Source organism: Oncorhynchus gorbuscha, linkage group LG13 (assembly GCF_021184085.1).
Source record: "Oncorhynchus gorbuscha isolate QuinsamMale2020 ecotype Even-year linkage group LG13, OgorEven_v1.0, whole genome shotgun sequence".
Taxonomy (NCBI): domain Eukaryota; kingdom Metazoa; phylum Chordata; class Actinopteri; order Salmoniformes; family Salmonidae; genus Oncorhynchus; species Oncorhynchus gorbuscha.
In genome coordinates, this window is record NC_060185.1 from 52,392,639 (window position 1) to 52,417,504 (window position 24,866).

General features: G+C 43.0%; 2 protein-coding genes across 3 annotated transcripts in view; one reads left to right on the plus strand and one right to left on the minus strand.

Moving 5' to 3' along the window:
- The window catches only part of LOC123993126 (NADPH--cytochrome P450 reductase-like), a 45,799-nt gene extending 25,252 nt beyond the window's left edge, over window positions 1-20,547 (minus strand). Inside the window, exons 1-2 of one of the 2 annotated variants that reach the window (XM_046294943.1) lie at window positions 20,333-20,547; window positions 11,038-11,227 (exon numbers count right to left, since the gene is read on the minus strand). In XM_046294943.1, the coding sequence (XP_046150899.1) occupies window positions 11,038-11,213 (176 nt within the window). In that variant the 5' untranslated portion in view covers window positions 11,214-11,227; window positions 20,333-20,547. Of the gene's footprint in view, window positions 1-11,037; window positions 11,228-11,775; window positions 11,810-20,332 lie in introns of those variants that run through there. The other variant, XM_046294942.1, reaches the window with a different exon arrangement.
- Window positions 19,389-24,866, plus strand: part of gdpd1 (glycerophosphodiester phosphodiesterase domain containing 1) — a 41,132-nt gene continuing 35,654 nt past the window's right edge. Inside the window, exon 1 of the mRNA XM_046294951.1 lies at window positions 19,389-19,510. The gene's annotated coding sequence lies outside the window, so the exon portion shown is untranslated. The remainder of the gene's footprint in view (window positions 19,511-24,866) is intronic.

Sequence of the window (24,866 nt, forward strand, 5' to 3'; positions counted from 1 at the left end):
GCGCCAAGTCTAGGTTCAAGATGCTTCCAAACAGTGTCTACCCCCAAGCCATAAGACTACTGAACATCTAATCAAATGGCTACCAAATCTCTTGCATTGCCCCCCCCCCCTTTACACTACTGCTTCTCTCATTATAAATGCATAAGTCATTTAAATAACTCTACCCACATATATATTAACCTCAAATTACATCAACAAACAAATGACCCCCGCACATTGACCACCAGTACCCCCTGTATTTAGCCTCGCTATTGTTATTTTACTGCTGCTCTTTAATTATTTGATACCTTGTTTTTTTTAGGTATTTTTTTTAAAACGGCATTGTTGGTTAAGGGATTGTAAGTAAGCATTTCACTAAGGTCTACTGTTGTATTTGGAGCATGTGACAAATTAAATGTATTTTGATTTATCATGACATTTGTCTTAGTTCTTACTCTCCAACTCCGCCTCGACTTGTTTCAATACAAATATTTTCTTCTTATATCTCCTCCTGAGGGTGCTGGACTTCGTGATGAGCGGATCCATCAAGGTGCCGGATTTTCCCTCTGCTTGCTCTGCAAATTTGTCTGCATCCTTCATCAGGCTGCCAGATACCTCCAGCAGTTTCTTCTGTTATTTTCTCTACAGCGCATCTATGTTGTCCTCTGCAGCTTTTCTCTTCTGCCCTTACACAGCACGTTACCTCTTCTCCTGGTCAAGGTGTGCTCTGTATTTTGACCTTGCTGATAAAGCAGAGGTCAGTAGCTCCTTGGTGAGAGGGACCTTCACAACCCCACCACAGACTGACATAATCCCACACCAGTCCTTGGGTAATGATTGTACCCTCCTAGGGATGGTGTGGTGACCGTATTACCGCCAAGCCTGCGGTCATGAGTCACGAAGGCAGTCAAATTCCACATGTCCGTTTAGTCACGGTTATTAGGCTTCTCCAAGCGCCGTTGCTGCTGCTGGTCATTAGTAGCCTATCAAACTTGCTAACTGCCTGATACTCAGCACGCCATTGTCCCTGGAGTCACTCTGACATCAATGGAAAATCAAATCAAACACTTCATGAAAGACCATGAGCTCATGTTGCGCAACATTTCTATAGGTTATGCAGTAGTGGTAGAAAACATGGCCGCTAATAAAAAAAGAGGATCTAATGAGCTTCTATAGGCTAGGCCTACTATATTTATTTCTCAACTTTCCTAATATTAAGCACATTGCTTATATTTACAACAGGAGTATAGCCTACCTGGCTGGCATGAAAATAATCCACAGGGAAAAGTGTCCTCCATTCACTATTTAAGTGCGTAGATGACATGTATTTTTTTCCTGCTGCACGTTTCTATACAGATGCATGATAATAGTCCATTCTAAATCATAACAAATGTCAAATATACTAAATAATATATGTAAAGACAAGATCAAATCAAGAATAGTCCAATGGGTGACAATATTAGCTCATCATGTGAATGATATATTATAACTTGTGAATGAAGCCCAGCATAAGAAACTATGCCTTTTTTAGCGAGTTGTTCGAATCATAGTCGCACACCTCATGTAGCCTAGCCCATAGGCCTATAGGTTTTAATAAAGGTTTGTAATCACAACTAAATTGGCCAAATAACTTCTTAAAATTTAGCACATTAATTCACTTTATAAAAGGGGTGTAGCGCCTAACTGGCATATATATATATATATATAAGCAACGCGTGAGTTCCAAATTTGGGGAAGATCATTTTCACCATAAAAATGCACCTTTATAATAAAAGCATTACATGCATAATTGCATTTGCAGTCACTTTTGATAATGGTGTTTTCCGCTAATGGAACATTTGCGCTTATAGCCTACTACCATGTGTGCATTGGTGGGCTTATAATGTGAAGAAATAGCCTAATAGTTTATCAACATTTTAAGATAAATGTTCTGATCTGTTGCGTTAGCCACATTGCATAAACAATGTTTTTTTGATGCTAGTAATGGTTGTATTAATGTGGGATCTAGCGCATCCCACAACTGTCCCAGACGGTTTAGAATATTTATTTCTCGCACAGAATAGGTTGACTTTTGTACTATGGGGATAGATTGACATAGGCTAATGATTTTGCGTTTCGTTAGGCCTACTCATCTTGTTGGCTGCCGAGAAGTAAATGTGGACAGTTCATATAATATAGTCAATATACATCTCGGAATTGGACAAGGACACGCGCAGTTGCATCTCCGATGTGTCTGTCTTCACTTGTAGCCTGTGAGAAAGACCCGATCACGTGACAGAGACCTTGTGAATTAAAGACACTTCGGATTGAGCAGCACACTCAGAGAGAAGGGCACAACGCAGCACTTTGGGCTGCAAAAGGCATAGATTTTTTTTAGGGTGCATTACGGCCACAAAGGGCATGCCGCCATGAAGGCAGTGCTGTCAAATTGTGAATGAGGCTATTGGTGTGTACAGACTGCACAAAAAACAAAAGCAGAGCACATGCCTTTCAAGTGACTTTTAAAAAATCATTATTAGAGCCTCAGCATGCAGCCTTACAATGCATTAAAAACAAAAACATGTTGTCAATGTTTGTAGAACAACTAAAGTTACTAGAATAACTCTAAACTAAGCAAATAGGAGTACCTATTTCTTTGTTAACCGCTCCACACAGAATAGCCGCATGTCCGCACTCCCTCAAATCATTGAGAAAAGATTTATATTTTATTCAGCTTTGTTCAATTGTATTCTTCATACTATAAAATAACACCACAGTATTATAAGCATATCATGTCTGCTAAATGAACTAGTGTAGCCAACAGCCATTTGGCATAGCTAGATCAGGACCCAACATAAGGACAACTCAGAGTATGCTATTCTTTTCTTCTGAAATAAACACAATATTCTTCATATCATGCTTCTTTATACTTGTCTAAAATAAACAATGGATTCATTGTGAAGGTATAGGCTATATTACATGGATTTATTATACTTTTTAAAATGTCTTCTAAGCTGTGTGGGGAAGCCAGGAGATTCTAAATGTGTTTATGTTAACGGTCAAGTACAGTGAAACCGGCAGTTATTTGCTTGACAAATCACCGGCTGACAATTTTGTGACCGCCACAGCCCTATACCCTCCTGCATGTTACAGGTTTCCAACTCCTTGTTGATGGAGAAGCCTCTCCCGACAGCTGCCTGCCCATGGGACAGAAGAAGCTTCTTGCAGAAACCCCAAAGTTCAAGGTATGATTGGCTGAGGAAACCACGCAGGAACACATCCAGCCTCGTCTCTGTGGGCCGGAAAGAGAGGAAGTGCTTACTTTTGTCCTCAAGGGTTAGGAAGTTCGCACATCACCTGTAATAAAACAGTTGAAAAGAAATAAGTGAAAACTATTATTTAGATGAATCATATTACATCAGACATAAGTTATAGTTGTGTATACATTTGGTAATAAATCCAGAACAAAACCTCTTCCAGAACTATTCTATTAAACTGTTACTACCAGCAGAGACATCTCCTGACAACTGCGAGCAGAAACTTATGCACAAGACTGCTCATCCTTTCCTGACACCAGTCTGGGTCAGAGTATATGTCCAAACACACCATCCGTCTCATGGTGGGGTATTTCAGGGGGCTCTTGTCCTGTACTTTCTTTTGGATGTTTGACATAGCCTTCATGCAGTCCCTCCTAAACTCTAGGACAGTGAGTTCTCCTTACACTGTTTTTTTTTTAGGACAGTGGGCCGTAATTTGCGCTGAATGACTTAATACAATAGAAAACTATCCTCACCATAATTTGATAGAAAGTAATACTTTAAATTCTCACATTACCTTGAGGACTGACTCGGCACCCAAGCCTACGTCAACTTCCTTCGGGTGGGCCCAATTATTTTGGTCAGCGACACCCAGTCTGATCATCTGTCCTGGAGGAGCTCCCTCTTGACAGAACGCCTAAGCAGACTATGCCAACAGGAAAACTCTAAATGTAATGCAAATACCATTTTAACCACATTCATCATTAAATACATGTATATTTCCAAAACTCTCTTATCTTTATCATCACCTCTATCATAAGCATATCATCAACAGTAAAATCAGTGACAAGAGATTTAATCAAAACAGCAATATCAAAAATTGTGCACTGCTATAATATAAATCATTACCATTATCAACTCTTTGTAGTGGAGTGGCATCACTGGCTCGTCAATCTGGTACTTGGTCAAAAAGGGGCTGAAAGTCCTGGAGACAACCGTGAAGAACCACAGTTTGACCCAAGATGAGCTGATCTTGCTGAGCTGTTTGTGTCAAAACGACTGTTCCAGGGGTTGAGAGCAATGTGAGTGGTGTAGTCAGCCTGTAACGTTAGTCGTCTACCGTAGTTTCATGTCGACTTCCGTTACCACTTCACCACAGCCAATCTCTGCTAGCTAACAGATTAATGCACATGCCGTGTTGAAAGAAAATATGCCAACAGTCATGAGTGACTCACTGTGTCTTCGTTGCCAAGTGCTAAAATAGAAGTCAGTTCTATTTGTAATGCAGATCGCGCTGCAAGTCCTGTCACCTCTCCCATCTCCTCATTGGTTTATAGAAGCAGGTACCCATGTGCCATCTCCTCATTGGTTATACCCATGTGGGTGACTGAAAGACGAACGAGGTCAGTGGCGGTAATGCACCTAATTTATGAAAGTTGCCAATTGCAATATAAAGTCAAGAGAAGAAAAAGCCTGGAAGGAAGAGAGATGACTAGAAACGATTTGGTTTACCATTTTGTGTGTAGATTAATTGGCGGAGTAGAGGGCCTTGTGCATTTCAGGTAAAATAACAACTTAATGTTTATAATCCCAGGACAAATTAGCTAGCAACAGAAAGCTAGCTAAATAGGACAACTTATCTAGCAAATGCAAGCAAACTAGCTAAATTGCCATAAATGTTTAATGCTTTTCGACCAGTTCCCAAATTAATATAATTTGTTCAGAGTTTGTTTTGATATTTTAATCTGCGTGTCGTGATCACGTTTGGTGTGGGGGGACAAAATACATTTATGCACGTTGGCGCACGCGCGCAGCCGGTTTGGGTTCCGTGTTAGTGTGGTTCCGCTCTGCGTGTGACTCAAGCTAAAATGAGTTCCTTCCATTGAAGTAAATCACAAATCACAATCCTATCACCCATTCTTTACATCACCTCTGTTCAACGCAAATGGAACGTAATAAAAAGTAGTCAATATCCCAGTCTACTTTATTTAAGACCTTTTAAAAATGTATTTAAAAATTAAAATAATTGATCTAAATTAAAAGCCTTAAGACTTTAAGGACCCACAGACACCCTGGTCTGGGCAGGTGTGATGTCGTTAATGTTTGTATGATGTTGTCGTTTGTATGTTTTGTATAGTTTATAAAAATCTTCCCAAAAATGTAATATAGTTCAGGAATGCTAATCATTCACAACAAGGAGCAGTGTGAGTCGCCGATAGAAATGGGAAATATGCTTTTGTCCTCAAGCCGGGGCATTCCATTCAAACATAACCATACAGAATTAAACAGCTATCAACTGATTGAACCACAAAATCCTTGAATGGAGAAGAATCTGTTTACGTCACTTGGTGCCAGGGGGCGGTCAGAGGTTCTCAGAAGACATGAAAAAACAACGATGAAAGCACAAGCAGTAGACTTGGCTCACATGCGATGCTTGTGAGTTTCTTTGAATGAAATTCATTGACTAAGTCCAGATTCTTGGTACCAACTTTCACATTGACCTATCTGCTGAGCTGTGAGCAAAGCTCAGGCCAAACCTCAGTCACTGATAAGATAAGTGCGTGGAAGGCGGGGAAAGCATGACAGCACAGGAGAAGCTACTCACGGAGAGGTGGAGGGGCCAGGAAAAGAAAACAAAGGTCACTACTGGGCCCGGCTGGAACATTTAGTAAATTCCCCAGGCGTGCGAGGCTGTGGGTGCACTCTGAAGGAGGTAGTTTTGGCTTACCCTTCACCTCTACTTGTATCAATAAAATGTGATTGCACTGACTTATTACCTAATTAGAGGTAATAAGTGCACTGCCAATCACTTCCATTATTTTTTGCATTCACACTATGGACTACACTCAACTTTAGACCACTGAGGTGTATGAACACAGAGAAATTATTAATGTCCTCTTTCGTGAACAACAGTAACAATACAGTGAACAAGGCGAGGGTTTAACTTTGCCAAACAGCAGCTTAATCAATGCAAAAATAGGACTACCATTACAGCAATGTGTATTTAAGTCCAAATTATGGTATGTAAGCTACATTATAGCCCCTCCCTCAGCAAATACACACCAGCACTGTAAACTGTAGGGCTTTGACGATACCAGTATTGTGATTTTTTGGGGTGGGCATGACAAAAATGAAAACACGAAGCAGAACAAACAAGTTGGTCCTTTAAAAACCTGCTGTCTGTAAAATTGTGTGCTATAGCTTGGAAAATAAATGTGACTCTGGATGACAAAATAATGTTCGTTTTTAACATGTAAATGTTGAAATGTAAGCCGCTTCATGATTTGTTTCCTTGCCACGATACGAATGAGGTGTGCCTTTGTAAACTGATCTCTAAACCATGATGCATTGTGTGCCTCCAACCCTAAACCCAAACATACAAGTATTAGGTAACAAAAGGAACAACAAGCAGACAATGATTTAGTTTGGCCCAGAAAGACAATAGTAATATTGCAGTAGCACTGTAGCGATCCTTTGAAATTACTAGAGGGGCTATGCCATAAACCCTCAAAGTGACATATTGGCAGCCAAAATGGTCAGGGAGAAATCCAAAACCAGTCTAATTGGAATTAATGGCAGTAAAGGCATAGGTGATGCATTTCCTGCTTTTTAATAACTCAGGAAAATTAAGGCATGTGATGTATCAAACTGTATGATGGAATTATAGTCAACCTAACATATTGTCCTACAATTTACACAGGTTTTATACACATTTTCTGTACAAATAGCATCTAAAACAGTGTTTCCCAAACTCTGTCCTCGGGACACCAAGGGGTGGACATTTTGGTTTTTGCCCTAGCACTACACAGCTGATTAAAATAATCAACTAACCATCAAGCTTTGATTTGAAACAGCTGTGTAGTGTTAAGGAAAAAACCAAAACGTGCACCCCTTTGGACCCTGAGGACTGAGTTCGGGAAACACGGCTCTAAAATATACAATATTATTCGGAAAGTATTCAGACCCCTTCTCTTTTACAAACGTGGTTACGTTACACGATTATCCTAAAATGCATTAAATATATTTTTTCCCTAAATCTACACACAAGTACCCCATAATAACGAAGCTTAAACAGGTTTAGAAATTTTAGCAAATTTATTCAAAATAAAACAAACCTTATTTACATCAGTATTCAGACACTTTGATAGGAGACTTGAAATTGAGCTCCGGTGCATCCTGTTCCCATTGATCATCCATGAGATGTTTCTACAACTTCTTGAGTCCACCTTTGGTAAATTCTATTGATTGGACATGATTTGGTAAGGCATACACCTGTCTATATAAGGTCCCAGTGTTGAAAGCGCACGTCAGATCAAATAACAAGCCATGAGGTCCGTAGAGCTCTGAGAAAGGATTATGTCTCGGCACAGATCTGGGGAAGGGCACCAAAACATTTCTGCAGCATTGAAGGTCCCCAACATCACAGTGGCCTCCATCAGTTTTAAATGGAAGAAGTTAGGAACCACCCAGATTCTTCCTAGAGCTGGCCGCCTGGCCAAACTGAGCAATCGGGGGAGAAGGGCCTTGGTCAGGGAGGTGACCAAGAATCCGATGGTCACTGACAGAGCTCCAGAGTTCCTCTGTGGAAATGGGAGAACCTTCCAGAAGGACAACCATCTCTGCAGCACTCCACCAAATCAGGCTTTTATGGTAGAGTGGCCAGATGGAAGCCACTCCTCAGTAAAAGACACGTGAAAGCCCGCTTGGCGTGTGCAAAAATGCACCTGAATGACTCTCCGAAACAAGAGAAACAAGCGTCACGTCTGAAGGAAACCTGGCACCATACCTATGGTGAAGCACAGTGGTGGCAGGGACTGGGAGACTAGTCAGGATTGAGGGAAAGATGAATGGAGCAAAATACAATGTGATCTTTGCCTGCTCCAGAGCACTCAGAACCTCAGACTGGGGCAAAGGTTCACCTTCCAACAGGGCAACGACCCTAAGCGTACAGCCAAAGCAACGCAAGAGTGGCTTCGGGACAAGTTTCTGAATGTCCTTGAGTGGCCCAGCCAGAGCCCAGACTTGAACCTGCTCGAACCTCTCTGGAGATGGGAGGCCCTGCACAGCTATTGTCACCTGAGTAGCCCAGTGGTCTAAGGCACTGCATTGCAGTGTATGCTGGGCAGCATACAATTGGCCCAGCGACATCCGGGTTAGGGGAGTGTTCGGCCAGCAGGGATGGCCTTGTCCCATCAGGCTCGAGTGACTCATGGTGGACCAGGCGCAACGCACGCTGACACGTTTGCCAGGTGCACAGTGTTTCCTCCGACACTTTGGCTTCCAGGTTAAGCAAGCATTGTGTCAAGAAGCAGTGCGGCTTGGTTGGGTCGTGTTTTGGAGAACGCATAGCTCTCAACCTTCGCATCTCCCGAGTACATACAGGAGTTGCAGCGATGAGACAAGACTGTACCTACCAATTGGATACAACGAAATTGGGTAGAAAAACAGCTAAAAAATACAAATAAAATAGACGTGCAGCGACGCTCCCCCTCCAACATGACAGAGCTTGAGAGGATCTGTAGAGAAGAATGGGATAAACCCCCCAAATACAGATGTGCCAAGATTGTAGTGTCATACCCAAGAAGACCTGAGACTAATTGGTGCTTCAATAAAGTACTGAGTAAAGAGTCTGAATTATTATGAAAATGTGATATCAGCTTTTTATTTTTAATAAATGTGAAGGCATTTTTTTTTTTTAATCAATTTTAGAATAAGGTTGTAACGTAACAAAATGTGTAAAAAGTCAAGGTCTGAATACTTTCCGATAGCATTGTAAACAGAACATAAATGTCTGATTTTGTTTTCTTGGAAAGTTGTGAATGCTACAGAATTACATGATGCAATATCAGTACTTGTTACATTTCAACTTGTTTACAACGTGTATAGGGGATGTTGTTCCCACTGACGATTAAAACCTATCCAAACCAAAAACTGTGGATAGATGGCAGCATTCACGCAAAACTCAAAGCATTAACCACAGCATTTAACCACGGCAAGGTGACTGGGATTATGGTTGAGTTTAAACAGTCCAGTCATACCACAAAACAGTCCAGCCACCAAACAGGCAAAACGTCAGATCCAGAGACAAAGTGGAGTCGCAAATCAATGGCTTAGACACGAGACATATGTGGCAGGGACTCCAGACAATCGCGGATTATAAAGAAAGCCAGCCACATCGCTGACACCAACGTCTTGCTCCAGGACAAGCTAAACACCTACACCCGCTTTGAGAGAAACAGTGCAGGCCACCATAGCTCCTGTGGACTGCGAGCTCTCGTTCTCCGTGGCCGACGGGAATAAGACATTTGTGTCTTAACCCTCACAGGGCTGCTGGACCAGACAGCATCTCTAGCTGCATCCTCAGAGCCTGCACAAACACATTCAAATCTCTCCCTATCCCAGTCTGTTGTCCCCACTTGCATCAAGATGTACACCATTGTTCCTGTACCAAAGAAAGCTAAGGTAACTGAACTAAATGACTATCCCCCCATAGCATTCACTTCTGTCATCATGAAGTGCATTGAGAGGCTAGTGAAGGATCGTATCAGCTCCACCTTACTAGACACCCTAGACCCAGTTCAATTTGCATAACACCCCAATAGATCCACGGATGACGCAATCGCCATCGCACTGCCCTATCCCACCTGGATAAGACGAATACCGATGTAAGAATGCTGTTCATTGACTACAGGACAGCCTTCATCTCCATAGTACCCTCCAAGATCATCATGAAGCTCGGGGCCTGGGTCTCTGAACCCCGCACTGTGCAACTGGGTCCTGGACTTCCTGACGGGCCACCTCTAGGTTGTGAAGGTAGGCAACAACACCTACACTCTGCTGATCATTTATTTTAGTTACCTTCACAACAACATCCCCTTCCCAGGAAAGGGCTGAAAATAGCACATATATTAATATACATATCCTTAGAAGTAAGGTTAATGAAATCAAAAACTTGCTAACAACCGATTCATAAACTCAGCAGAAAAAGAAAAGTCCCTTTTTCAGGACCCTGTCTTTCAAAGATAATTCGTAAAAATCCAAATAAATCCAAATAACTTTGCAGATCTTCATTGAAAAGGGTTTAAACACCGTTTCCCATCCTTGTTCAATGAACCATAAACAATTCATGAACATGCACCCGTGGAACGTTCATTAAGACACTAACAGCTTACAGACGGTAGGCAATTAAGGTCACAGTTATGAAAACTGTCCGCAATAGGCTGAGCGAGGCTGGACTGAGGGCTTGCAGGCCTGTTCTATTGGAGTGGCCATCACAAAGCCCTGACATCAATCCTATACAACATTTGTGGGCAGAACTGAAAAAGCATGTGCGAGCAAGGAGGCACAAACCGGACTCAGTTACACCAGCTCTGTCAGGAGGAATTGTGGGAACTTATTGTTGGAAGTTTGTGGAAGGCACCCGAAACATTTGACCCAAGTTAAACAATTTAAAGGCAATGCTACCAAATACTAATTGTAAAAAACTGAGTTTAAATGTATTTGGCTAAGGTGTATGTAAACTTCCAACTTCAACTGTAAATACTACACATTCATTGTTTTACACTATCTTTTCACAGCACTGGTAAACCATGATTGACCAACTCCCTGACCAACATGGCTGACCTTTGGACCATCATAAGAAGGTTCATGCCCATTCTTGTATTCTAATTCTAGGAGTAATACAGTAATACTACTGTAATTGTGCTCTTAACACTATGTTTAGGCCCTTGTGACTTATTTCAACACCAATACTAGGTGGGTTTGGTGAGAGATGTACAGCAAGCACGTGGTGTGCATTTAGCACATAACGAGCGGTACTCACGGTTGGTCGAGCTGCTTGAACTCGGGGATGGGCTCGGCCTTCTTGCGGGACATGAACCAGTAGATGATGAGGCCGGCAATGAGGGTGAAGAGGAAGAGGTCCAGGTTACTGAAGAGAGGCTCTTCCTCCTCCATGGCCTCCGGCTGGGTGCTGCTCTCTGCTTCCACATCCGGCATCGTCACACACAGGGCTGCCAGGACAACCAGACAGGGCAGAGGTTAGAGGCCAGGAACAGGGCTGTCCCCAACTAAAAAAGATCTTTGTCGACCGAAAGTCTGTTCTTTCGACCAATCGATTGGTCAAAGTTTTAAACATGTATTTTCCATATATAGTACCCTCCAAGATCATCATTAAGCTCGGGACCTGGGTCTCTGAACCCCGCCCTGTGCAACTGGGTCCTGGACTTCCTGACGAGGCACCTCTAGCTTGTGAAGGAAGACAACAACACCTACACTCTGCTGATAATATATTTCAGTTACCTTCACAACAACCCTGTGTGTTTTAATAAAAATCAACTATATGCATTGAGCTTAACTGATGCTTTAAGCGCACTGTTTGATGAAATAAGACCAAAAAAAAAAGAGTTATTCAGATATCAAGATAACCAAAAGGGGAAAAAAAAAAAAACCTGACCATACTGGCTTTTGCAGATTCTGACATTACTCTCCTGAAGTTGCTGGTAATAGGCTACACGAGGAGTCGGTAACCTTTCTCATGTGGAATGCCAATTTATCTTACCATTTCTACTGATCTGCATGCCAGTTATGATTAAGCCAGGGAGTGCTTGGGGATAAAAAAGAGGAAGCGGCCTGCACAAAGGGGCAGAGAACGGAGAGGGAACCGTGTGTTATGAAGAGTGTGACAAGAGAGAAATATCTGTGTGATTACCCGTTGTGACCTAGACTGTCTGATTACCCCCACTGTGTACCAAACCGGTTTGGCTGAGGACCCGAGTTTTAGGATTACCCCTGGAGAATGGAACAGACAATGAGAATGGATTGTGAAATGGTTGATGAAATCCCCCCTTTTCGAAAATCCATAATAAAACATTTGCATTCTAAAAAGCAAAAAAAAGAAATGTCCCTTTTTCAGGACCCTGTCTTCCAAAGAGAGTTCGTAAAAATCCAAATAACTTCACAGATCTTCATTTCAAAGAATTTAAACAGTTTCCCATGCTTGTTCAATAAACCATAAATAATTAATGAACATGCACATGTGGAATGGTCGTTAAGACAAACAGTTTACAGATGGTAGGCAATTAAGGTCACAGTTATGAAAACTTAGGACACTACTGACTCTGAAAAACAGCAAAAGAAAGAATGTGCCTTAGGCATGCTGCAAAGAGGCATGAGGACTACAGATGTGGCCAGGGCAATAAATTGCAATGTCCATACTGTGAGAAACTTAAGACAGCACTACAGGGAGACAGGATGGGCAGCTGATCTTCCACAGTGGCGGACCACGTGTAACAACACCTGCACAGCATCGGTACATCCGAAACTCACACCTGCGGGACAGGTACAGGATGGCAACAACAACTGCCCGAGTTACACCAGGAACGCACAATCCCTCCATCAGTGCTCAGACTGTCTGCAATAGGCTGAGAGGGGCTGGACTGAGGGCTTGTAGGCCTGTTGTAAGGCAGGCTCTCACCAGACATCACCGGCAACAACGTCACCTATGGGCACAAACCCACCGTCGCTGGACCAGACAGGACTAGCAGAAAGTGCTCTTCACTGACGAGTCGCGGGTTTGTCTCACCAGGGGTGATGGTCGGATTCACGTTTATCGTCATGGGAATGAGCGTTACACCGAGACCTGTACTGTGGAGCGGGAGCAATTTGGAGGTGGAGGGTCAGTCATGGTCTGGGGCGGTGTCTCACAGCATCATCGGACAGAGCTTGTTGTCATTGCAGGCAATTTCAACAGAATGCGTTACAGGGAAGATATCCTCCTCCCTCGTGTGGTATCCTTCCTGCAGGCTCATCCTGACATGACAATGCCACCAGCCATACTGCTCGTTCTGTGCGTGATTTCCTGCAAGACAGGAATGTCAGTGTTCTGCCATGGCCAGCGAAGAGCCCGGATCTCAATCCCAATGAGCACGTCTGGAACCAGAGGGTGAGGGCTAGGGCCATTCCCCTCAGAAATGTCCAGGAACTTGCAGGTCTTGGTGGAAGAGTGGGGTAACATCTCACAGCAAAAACTGGCAAATCTGGTGCAGTCCATGAGGAGGAGATGCACTGCAGTACTGTGGCCACACCAGATACTGTTACTTTTGATTTTGACCCCCCCCTCCTTGTTCAGGGACAAATTATTCCATTTCGGTTAGTCACATGTCTGTGGAACTTGTTCGGTTTATGTCTCAATTGTTGAATCTTATGTTCATACAAATATTTACACATGTTAAGTTTGCTGAAAATAAATAGTTTACGTTTCTTTTTTTTCTGAGTTTTAAGGTTTAGGGGGCAGCATTTTCACTTTTGGATAAATAGTATGCCAAAATTCAACTTCCTGCTACTCATGCCAAGAATATAAGATATGCATATTATTATTAGATTTTGATAGAAAACACTCTGAAGTTTCAAAAACTGTATGAATCATGTCTGTGAGTATAACTGAACTTATGTAGCAGGCAAAACCCCGGGGACTAACCGTTCAGATATTTGTTGTTTTTTTAGGTTTCTGTCTGTTCATTGGATTCTCATTGGGAAACAATATTTCTTAGGAACTTGTTTTCAGTTCCTACCGCTTCCACTGGATGTCACCAGTCTTTGGAATTTGGTTGAGGTTATTCCTTTGTGCAATGGAGAAGTATGGCCATCTAGGAACTGCGTAACACTGTTGAGTGTTGCGCAAGACTTGAAAAGTAGCTTGGTTAGATAGCACAGTGTCCAAGGACGGGCCGGAAGTATATAGAATGGTGTCGTCTGCGTAGAGGTGGATCAGGGAATCGCCCGCAGCAAGAGCAACATCATTGATATATCAGAGAAAAGAGTCGGTCCGAGAATTGAACCCTGTGGCACCCCCATAGAGACTGCCAGAGGACCAGACAGCATGCCCTCCGATTTGACACACTGAACTCTGTCTGCAAAGTCATTGGTGAACCAGGCAAGGCAGTCATCCGAAAAACCGAGGCTACTGAGTCTGCCGATAAGAATATGGTGATTGACAGAGTCAAGCCTTGGCAAGGTCGATGAAGACGGCTGCACAGTACTGTCTTTTATCGATGGCAGTTCTGATATCGTTTAGTACCTTGAGCGTGGCTGAGGTGCACCAGTGACCGGCTCGGAAACCAGATTGCACAGCGGAGAAGGTACGGTGGGATTCGAGATGGTCAGTAACCTGTTTGTTGACTTTGCTTTCGAAGACATTAGATAGGCAGGGGCAGGATGGATATAGGTCTATAACAGTTTGGGTCCAGGGTGTCTCCCCCTTTGAAGAGGGGGATGACTGCGGCAGCTTTCCAATCCTTGGGGATCTCAGACGATATGAAAGAGAGGTTGAACATGCTGGTAATAGGGGTTGCGACAATGGCGGCGGATAATTTCAGAAATAGAGGGTTCAGATTGTCAAGCCCAGCTGATTTGTACGGGTCCAGGTTTTGCAGCTCTTTCAGAACATCTGCTATCTGGATTTGGGTAAAGGAGAACCTGGAGAGGCTTGGGCGAGTAGCTGCGGGGGGGGGGGGGGGGGGGAGCTGTTGGCCGAGGTTGGAGTAGCCAGGCGGAAGGCATGGCCAGCCGTTGAGAAATGCTTGTTGAAGTTCTCGATAATCATGGATTTATCGGTGGTGACCGTGTTACCTAGCCTCAGTGCAGTGGGCAGCTGGGAGGAGGTGCTCTTGTTCTCCATGGACTTCACAGTGTCCCAGAACTTTTTGGAGTTGGAGCTACAGGATGCAAACTTCTGCCTGAAGAAGCTGGCCTTAGCTTTCCTGACTGACTGCGTGTATTGGTTCCTGACTTCCCTGAACAGTTGCATATCGCGGGGACTATTCGATGCTATTGCAGTCCGCCACAGGATGTTTTTGTGCTGGTCGAGGGCAGTCAGGTCTGGAGTGAACCAAGGGCTGTATCTGTTCTTAGTTCTGCATTTTTTGAACGGAGCATGCTTATCTAAAATGGTGAGGAAGTTACTTTTAAAGAATGACCAGGCATCCTCAACTGACAGGATGAGGTCAATGTCCTTCCAGGATACCCGGGCCAGGTCGATTAGAAAGGCCTGCTCACAGAAGTGTTTAAGGGAGAGTTTGACAGTGATGAGGGGTGGTCGTTTGACTGCGGCTCCGTAGCGGATACAGGCAATGAGGCAGTGATCGCGGAGATCCTGGTTGAAGACAGCGGAGGTGTATTTGGAGGGCCAGTTGGTCAGGATGACGTCTATGAGGGTGCCCTTGTTTACAGAGTTAGGGTTGTACCTGATGGGTTCCTTGATGATTTGTGTGAGATTGAGGGCATCTAGCTTAGATTGTAGGACTGCCGGGGTGTTAAGCATATCCCAGTTTAGGTCACCTAACAGAACAAACTCTGAAGCTAGATGGGGGGCGATCAATTCACAAATGGTGTCCAGGGCACAGCTGGGAGCTGAGGGGGAGGGGGGTCGGTAGCAGGCTGCAACAGTGAGAGACTTATTTCTGGAGAGAGTCATTTTCAAAATGAGTAGTTCGAACTGTTTGGGTATGGACCTGGAAAGTATGACATTACTTTGCAGGCTATCTCTGCAGTAGACTGCAACTCCTCCCCCTTTGGCAGTTCTATCTTGACGGAAGATGTTATAGTTGGGTATGGAAATCTCCGAATTTTTGGTGGCCTTCCTGAACCAGGATTCAGACACGGCAAGGACATCAGGGTTAGCAGAGTGTGCTAAAGCAGTGAGTAAAACAAACTTAGGGAGGAGGCTTCTGATGTTGACATGCATGAAACCAAGGCTTTTTCGATCACAGAAGTCAACAAATGAGGGTGCCTGGGGACATGCAGGGCCTGGGTTTACCTCCACATCACCCGCGGAACAGAGAAGGAGTAGTATGAGGGTGCGGCTAAAGGCTATCAAAACTGGTCACCTAGAGCGTTGGGGACAGAGAATAAGAGGAGCAGGTTTCTGGGCATGGTAGAATATATTCAGGGCATAATGTGCAGACAGGGGTATGGTGGGGTGCGGGTACAGCGGAGGTAAGCCCAGGCACTGGGTGATGATGAGAGAGGTTGTATCTCTGGACATGCTGGTTGTAATGGGTGAGGTCACCGCATGTGTGGGAGGTGGGACAAAGGAGGTATCAGGGGTATGAAGAGTGGAACTAGGGGCTCCATTGTAAACTAAAACAATGATAACTAACCTGAACAACAGTATACAAGGCATATTGACATTTGAGAGAGACATACAGCGAGGCATACAGTAATCACAGGTGTTGAATTGGGAGAGCTAGCTAAAACAGTAGGTGAGACAACAACAGATAATCAGCTAGCACAACAACAGCAGGTAAAATGGCGTTAACTAGGCAGAGGGAGGGTCGGATTAACTACACACAGAGCCTGAGTGCGGCTGGGGCCGACAGATAAAACATAAACAAGCAGAATGGAGTACCGTGATTAATGGACAGTCCAGCATGCATCAGCTATGTAGCCAAGTGATCAGTGTCCAGGGGGCAGCGGTGGATGGGGCAGGGAAGCTGGACTGGCGAGTGTTATCCAGGTTAAAAAAACTAACAATGACTAAATAGCTTGTAGCTAGTTAGCTTCTGGAGGTTCTTGAGTGTGTTCTAAAAATTAAAAATAATAGCGATTCCGTATCACACTGGGTGAGGCAGGTTACCGGAACGTATAAACAAATTAAAAATCGAAAGAGATAGAAAGTAAATATGGGTCCAGTGAGTGTTTGGGACGCAGCGATTCAAACGGTTAGCAGGCCTGTGCTAACAAGCTAACAGTTAGTAGGCCGGGGCTAAACAAGGTAGCAGTTAGCGGACCGGGGCTAAACAAGCTAGCAGTTAGCAGGCCGAATTAGCAAGCAAGGACATAGCAAGGGCTAGAGAGTTAGCCTTTGGGGGACGTCGCGATGGGGTGAGTCTGTTTTTTCCTCTTCATGCGGTGACATCAATAGACCAGTCGTGGGTCCGGATACTGTAGCCCAGGAGAATGCTACGGTGGTAGCACAAGGGCTCTGGCCGGGCTATCTTCAAGCTAAGTGGGTGGAAACACTAGCCAGGAGTAATCATCCAGGGTTGCGGTTAGCTAGATAGCTAGTTGTGAAGATCCAGCTGAAGATGTTCCGTTTGCGGTGGGAATCCGGGGATTAAAAAAAATAAAAGATAAAAAAATAGGTCCGTTATGCTCTGGTTAGAGTCGCGTTGTTCGAACTGGCGAGAGCTTTCCGAGCTAAAGGTTAGCTGATGACCGGTTAGCTGAAGAACACTAGCAATGTTTTGCTGACTGATAACTGGTAGTTAGCTGGCTAGCTTCAGTCGAGGGGTTCCGGATCCGAAGTAAATATAAATACTTTAGGAGAAATAGCTACATTGGGTGAGGTGGGTTGCAGGAGAGTATTTAGAAGTTGAGGTTTAGCAAAATGTTTTAAAAGATATGCGAAGAAAAATGTGTCAAAACGAAAAAAACGATATATACAAAGGGACACGACTAGACGTCTTACTGCTACGCCATCTTGTCTTCCTGTATTGAACACAGCTAGACCTGTCTTCAATTAGATCGATTATTAATGTTTAAAAAATACCTAAAGTTGTATTATAAAAGTAGTTTGCAAAGTTTACAGGCAACTTTTGAAACATTTTGAAGTGACTGCGCAATTTGGAAGCTGTTTTTTTTCTGGATCAAACGCGCCAAATAAATGGACATTTTGGATATATATGTGTAACGGATGTGAAACGGCTAGCTTAGTTAGCGGTGTGCGCTAAATAGCGTTTCAATCGGTTACGTCACTTGCTCTGAGACCTTGAAGTAGTGTTTCCCCTTGCTCTGCAAGGGCCGCGGCTCTTGTGGAGCGATGGGTAACGATGCTTCGAGGGTAACTGTCGTCGTTGTGTGCAGAAGGTCCCTGGTTCACGCCTGGGTGTGGGCGAGGGGACGGTTTAAAATTATACTGTTACATTGATGCTGTTGACCCGGATTACTGGTTGCTGCGGAAAAAGGAGGAAGGTCAAAAGGGGGGTGAGTGTAACGGATGTGAAACGGCTAGCTTAGTTAGCGGTGTGCGCTAAATAGCGTTTCAATTGGTTATGTCACTTGCTCTGAGACCTTGAAGTAGTGTTTCCCCCTGCTGTGGCTTTTGTGGAGTGATGGGTAACGACGCTTTGTGGGTGACTGTTGTGTGCAGAAGGTCCCTGGTTCACGCCCGGGTATGGGCGAGGGGACGGTTTAAAAGTATACTGTTACATATGGACGGAATTAATCGAACAAAAGGACCAATTGTGATGTTTATGGGACATATTGGAGTGCCAACAAAAGAAGCTCGTCAACGTTTTGTGTAGCGCCTGCAGGGTTGAAATATGCTACCCTCTTTGTTTACTGTTGTGCTATCATCAGATACTAGCTTCTTATACTTTCGCTGAAAAGCCTTTTTTAAATCTTAGATGTTGGCTGGATTCACAACGAGTGTAGCTTTAATTTAGTATCTTACATGTGATTTAATGAAAGCTTGATTTTTATATCATTTTATTTGAATTTGCCGAGCTGCATTTCCCCTGGCTTTTGGCCAAGTGGGACGCAAGCGTCCCCTATACCATAATAAGTTTTAAACAGGGCTCTGGGCTAATGGTCTGTCGAGATTTCTAACTTTATAATGAAAGATGAATGCTAAATTGTAAGAGCAAGGTTATTGTTGTTGACAGCCTATGCTGATTAATGTTTAGCAATTCACATGTAATGTCCACGTCTGCCAGAGTGCAACAGGTCACACGAGTTCATATCATGCCTCTTTCCTTATCTCGAGGTTCATGATACCATATCGCTCATTTATTAACTTTGGACAAAATAGACTAATTAAAACAGCCATCAAGCAATATACCTAATAAAACAATGTCTCCATTTATTATTACACTAATAACAAGAGACTGGATATTAGTTCAGATTAGCTAACCGGAACTTACCATTACTCCCTAAGGTCCAAGGACTGTATATGTTATTTTCAGAGGTAGACTGGCTCTGACAGTCAAATACTCCGTCTAAACGTGAATCGATGCTCAAATTGCAATTCGGTTCTAGAAACATAAAGCCCTTTACTTTCATATCACATCAAAATAATTTCCCAAATGCAAAATATACACTGGTTTAACCGGCTTTAATCAGTTACAGTGACAGTATTTTTCAACGAAAACACGTTTCTGGTGGACTTCTTCAGTTACACACAGGTATTCAGAGCATGCTAGATAGCTAATTAGCACGGTCTTTTATCTTCCGTAACCACGCACTGTAACATGGAGATATGGCCGTGTGGGAACACCAACCCTAAACCACCTCAACAGGTATAGTTCACTTTTATTTTATATCACTCATATCAAATTTATGGTGGCCAATATTGATAGATATCGTCAGGCTATCCTCAAGTATCTGAAGTTGTGATCAATTGATGTTTACTGATCATGAAAAGCATCCAGTTACTTGGATAATCGGACATTTGTCGTTCTGACTATGCTCTTCAAGTGATGATATTACAACCTGTTACTGTTGACAATGCCTTAAAAACGGCACGCAGTTTTATTGATAACGACCAATATAACTTGGAATGGCGCTTGACCACGACATTAGCAATCAAAGCATACAACTACTAAGTTAGCTGACTCTCCAAAGAAAGTGACAAGTGGCAAAGCTGTTAATTAAAAACAGGGTTTGGTATATCAGTAAGTCAACTTGCTTAAACTAAATAGCAGACTTAAGAAATTAACATTTAGCTAGAAGCTGACGTTTGCTTTAATTTCTTAAGTTTTTACAGCCGGGGTGGCACTGTAGCCTAGTGGTTAGAGCGTTGGACTAGCATCCGCAACGTTGCATGTTCAAATCCCCGAGCTGACAAGGTTCAAATCTGTCGTTCTGCCCCTGAACAGGCAGTTAACCCACTGTTCCTAGGCAGTCATTGAAAATAAGAATTTGTTCTTAACTGACTTGCCTAGTTAAATAATATAAAGAACAATTCCTTGACAGTTGGCTAGGTTATGTAGCAAGCCTTGTCGTCGAGCTAGCTAAGTTTGAATGAAATTAGCTTTATTACATTGACAGTGTTGCCAGAGAAACGGCACTTCAGGATATTAAACATTTCAACATAGCTAGACTTTCAGTTAGCTACTTACCTTCCAGTCTTCACAATCAAGAAAAAGCACAACACAATGCAGAAACTTCACGCAATGCTGTGACTAAACCAAACCAGTTCACTCAAGGGGTGTAGTACTTCCTACTCAAAGAGTGGACATACACGTCACGACAGGCTCTGTAGACAAGGTCACTTGTACAGAAAGACTTCAAAGAATTACCCATTCTCTCTGTCTAACAATTCAATGATTGTCTAACTTATTCCAAACGATTTTCTTAGTATCTCACTTTGCATTTTAAGAAATGGACTAGTCCATAAAGACGTTACCCAATGACTTTGTAACAGTAATAATAAATCACAGATCACAGTGCAGTGGGCCAGGGGTCAAGGTTATGTATCCACCGAATAGTACAAAGTGTCTTCACATCTCTGAAACAAGTTACCTTCAGTCATATTGAAGGTATCCTCGCATACTGAAAGATTAGTGTGTATTTTGTTTGGTGATAGTACCAAGGACAGATAGTAGTATAGCACAGACCTGAACCCAGTGGTGTAAAGTACTTACGAAAAATACTTTAAAGTACTAATTAAGTAGTTTTTTAGGTATTTGTTCTTTTACTTTACTATTTATATTTTTGACAAACTTTAACCTCACTACATTCCAAATGAAAATAATTTATGTTTTACTCCTTCCATTTTCCCTGACACCCAAAAAGTACTCGTTATATTTTGAATGCATAGCAGGAAAAGAACGTTGTCAAATTCACACTTATCAAGAGAAAATTCCTGGTCATCTATACTACCTCTGATCTGGCGGACTGAACACAAATACTTCATTTGTAAAGATGTCCAGGTGTTGGAGTGCCCCTGGCTCTCTATAAATAATAAATAAAATGGTGTTGTCTGGTTTGCTTAATATAAGGAATTTGAAGTTGCTTATCAAGAAAACATTGAATGTTCTTGAGTGGCATAGTTGGTTGTGACTTAAATATCGGCTTGATAATCTATGGCAAGACTTGGTAATGACTTTCTAGCAATGATCAACAACCTACTTGACAGAGCATTAAGAATTTAAGGAATAATGGGCAAATATTGTACAATCCAATCAATGTGTGCAAAGCTCTTAGAGACTTACCCCAAAAGAGTCACAGCTGTAATCACTGCCAAACGTGTTTTAACATGTGGGGGGTGAACACTGGTCACTTTAATATTGTTTACATACTTACCCCCTTCAAATGTATATACTGTATTCTAGTCAAGGCTCATCTTATATAACTACTGCTGTACACACCTTTTCTTTTCATATACTATCCATAGTGTCTATACATCCCATCATATACATATATAGTGCCTTCGGAAACTATTCAGACACCTTGACTTTTTCCACATATTTGGTAGGTTACAGCCTTATTCTAAAATTCATTACAATTTTCCCCTCAATCTTCACATTATGACAAATCAAAAACTGGATTTCAGACATTTTTGCTCTTTTACAAAAAATAAAAAAGATCACATTTACATAAGTATTCAGACCCTTTACTCAGTACTTATTTGAAGCACTTTTGGCAGCGATTACAGACTTCAGTTCTCTTGGGTATAACGCTACAAGCTTGGCACACCTGTATTTGGGGAGATTATCCCATTCTTCTCTGCAGATCCTCTCAAGCGCTGTCAGATTGGATGGGGAGTGTCGCTGCACAGCTATTTTCAGGTCATTCAATAGTTCAATCTTGGTTTCATCAGACCAGAGAATCTTGTTTCTCATGGTCTGAGAGTCTTTCGGTGACTTTCCACAAACTCCAAGGTCTTTTACTGAGACTTTTACTGAGAAGTTGCTTCCGTCTGGTCACTCTACCATAAAGGCCTTATTGGTGGAGTACTGCAGAGATGGTTGTCCTTCTGGAAGGTTCTCCCATCTCCACAAAGGAACTCTAGAGGTCTGTCAGAGTGACCATCGAGTTCTCAGTCACCTCCCTGACCAAGGCCCTTCTCCCCCGATTGCTCAGTTTGGCCGGGGGGCCAGCTCTAGGGAGAGTCTTGGTGGTTCTTGGGGACCTTCAATGCTGCAGACATTTTTTGGTATCCTTCCCCAGATCTATGCCATGACACAATCCTGTCTCCGAGCTCTATGGACAATTCCTTCGACCTCATGGCTTGGTTTTTGCTCTGACACGCATTGTCAACTCTGGGACCTTGTATGCATGGAGATTTCTGATAATTGAAAAAATATATATTTTTACATGTCCAATCAATTGAATTGACCACAGATGGACTCCAATCAAGTTATAGAAACATCTGAAGGATGATCAATGGAAACGGGATGCACCTGAGCTCAATTTCAAGTCTCATAACAAAGGGTCTGAATACTGTAAATAAGGTATGTTTTTTTTTAGATTTAATACATTTCTAAAACTTGTTTTCGCTTTGTCATTATAGGGTTTAATGTGTAGATTATTTAATCCATTTTAGAATAAGGATGTAACATAAAATGTGAAAAAAAGTCAAGGGGTCTGAATACTTTCCCAAAGACACTGCGTGTGTGATTTATTATGCAATCCCTGTGCAACAACAAAGAAGCCTCAGTGTGACTCACTATTATATACGTGACAAAGCAAACTAACTCCAGCTCAACTAATCTCACAGCGAGTGGAATCCCACAGCCAGATCCCATACTCACATGAGCAAAAAACAGGAAGGGAAGAAATGTCAGCCCTCGCCACATCCAGGACTGAGATCCTTCTAATGGATAGATGGGCACAGAGTAGATGTAAATAAATGTAAGGAGGAATGGGAAAAAAATTCAGTCTCTCGATGTGCAAAACTGATAGAGACATACCCCAAGCGACTTACAGCTGTAATCGCAGCAAAAGGTGGCGCTACAAAGTATTAACTTAAGGGGGCTGAATAATTTTGCACGCCCAATTTTTCAGTTTTTGATTTGTTAAAAAAGTTTGAAATATCCAATAAATGTCGTTCCACTTCATGATTGTGTCTCACTTGTTGTTGATTTTTCACAAACAAATACAGTTTTATATCTTTATGTTTGAAGCCTGAAATGTGGCAAAAGGTTGCAAAGTTCAAGGGGGCCGAATACTTTCGCAAGGCACTGTATCTCTATGTAACTATAACAAGGCGCGTCATTATTAGACTGTCTCACCCACAGTCCGGTACATTGTGTCTTTCTCCAAGGGTTCTTAGTCTGTACAGACAGCCGCTCTGATAGTAGTACTGCATACAGTCAACTATGTCTGTGTTGCCAGAAAATACACACGCACGCACATACAGAGACTTGGTTTTAAAAAATGTAAACTCGACAATTACTTGCTGTAATTGTAACGCTAATCTATTCCTTGTGTTTTAAGACTTGTTTTGAAAGCTTACTTTGATATAAAGAAAAGGCGAGGAATTGGTTCCTGAAACTCTGGTACAGGTATCTATCAAGCCTACCAGACATCAGATAATGACTGTTGAATACAGTGTACTATATTGTGTTATGCAGGTGAATGAGGACCCAAAAGCGACTTAACAGAAAACAGAGTTTATTCCAGTCTTTAACAAAAACGCTAATCCTGGATACTATCACAGGTAAAGACAAAACAGGAAAACTGAAACCCTCTAGTCAGTAGAGGGGAACAACTGGAGATGCGACCACAGACTGCAGGTCGCTTCGGGAAGGCGCAGGCCGTAGCTGAATATAGACACCTGCTCACACGCAGCATCTGAAGAAGGCAAAAACACGACAGGACGGAACAAGGACACAGAACAGCAAACAAGGATCCGACAAGGACAGAAGCGAAAACAGAGAGAGAAATAGGGACTTAATCAGAGGGCAAAATAGGGAACAGGTGTGAAAGAGTAAATGAGGTAGTTAGGAGAATGAGGAACAGCTGGGAGCAGGAACGATAGAGAGAGAGAGAGAGAGAGGGGGAGAGAGAGGGATAGAAAGAGGGAAAGAACCTAATAAGACCAGCAGGGGGAAACGAATAGAAGAGGAAGCACAAGGACAAGACATGACAATCTATGACAAAACATGACAGTACCCCCCCACTCACCGAGCGCCTCCTGGCGCACTCGAGGAGGAACCCTGGCAGCAACGGAGGAAATCATCAATCAACGAACGGTCCAGCACGTCCCGAGATGGAACCCAACTCCTATCCTCAGGACCGTAACCCTCCCAATCCACTAAGTACTGGTGACCACGTCCCCGAGAACGCATGTCCATGATCTTCCGTACCCTGTAAATAGGTGCGCCCTCAACAAGGACGGGGGGAGACGAACGGGGGCGCGAAGAAAAGGCTTGACACAGGAGACATAGAAGACAGGGTGGACGCGACGAAGATGTCGCGGAAGAAGCAGTCGCACTGCGACAGGATTGACGACCTGAGAAACACGGAACGGACCAATGAACCGCGGAGTCAACTTGCGAGAAGCTGTCGTAAGGGGAAGCTTACGAGTGGAAAGCCACACTCTCTGACCGCGACAATACCTAGGACTCTTAATCCTACGTTTATTGGCGGTTCTCACAGTCTGCGCCCTGTAACGGCAAAGTGCAGACCTGACCCTCCTCCAGGTGC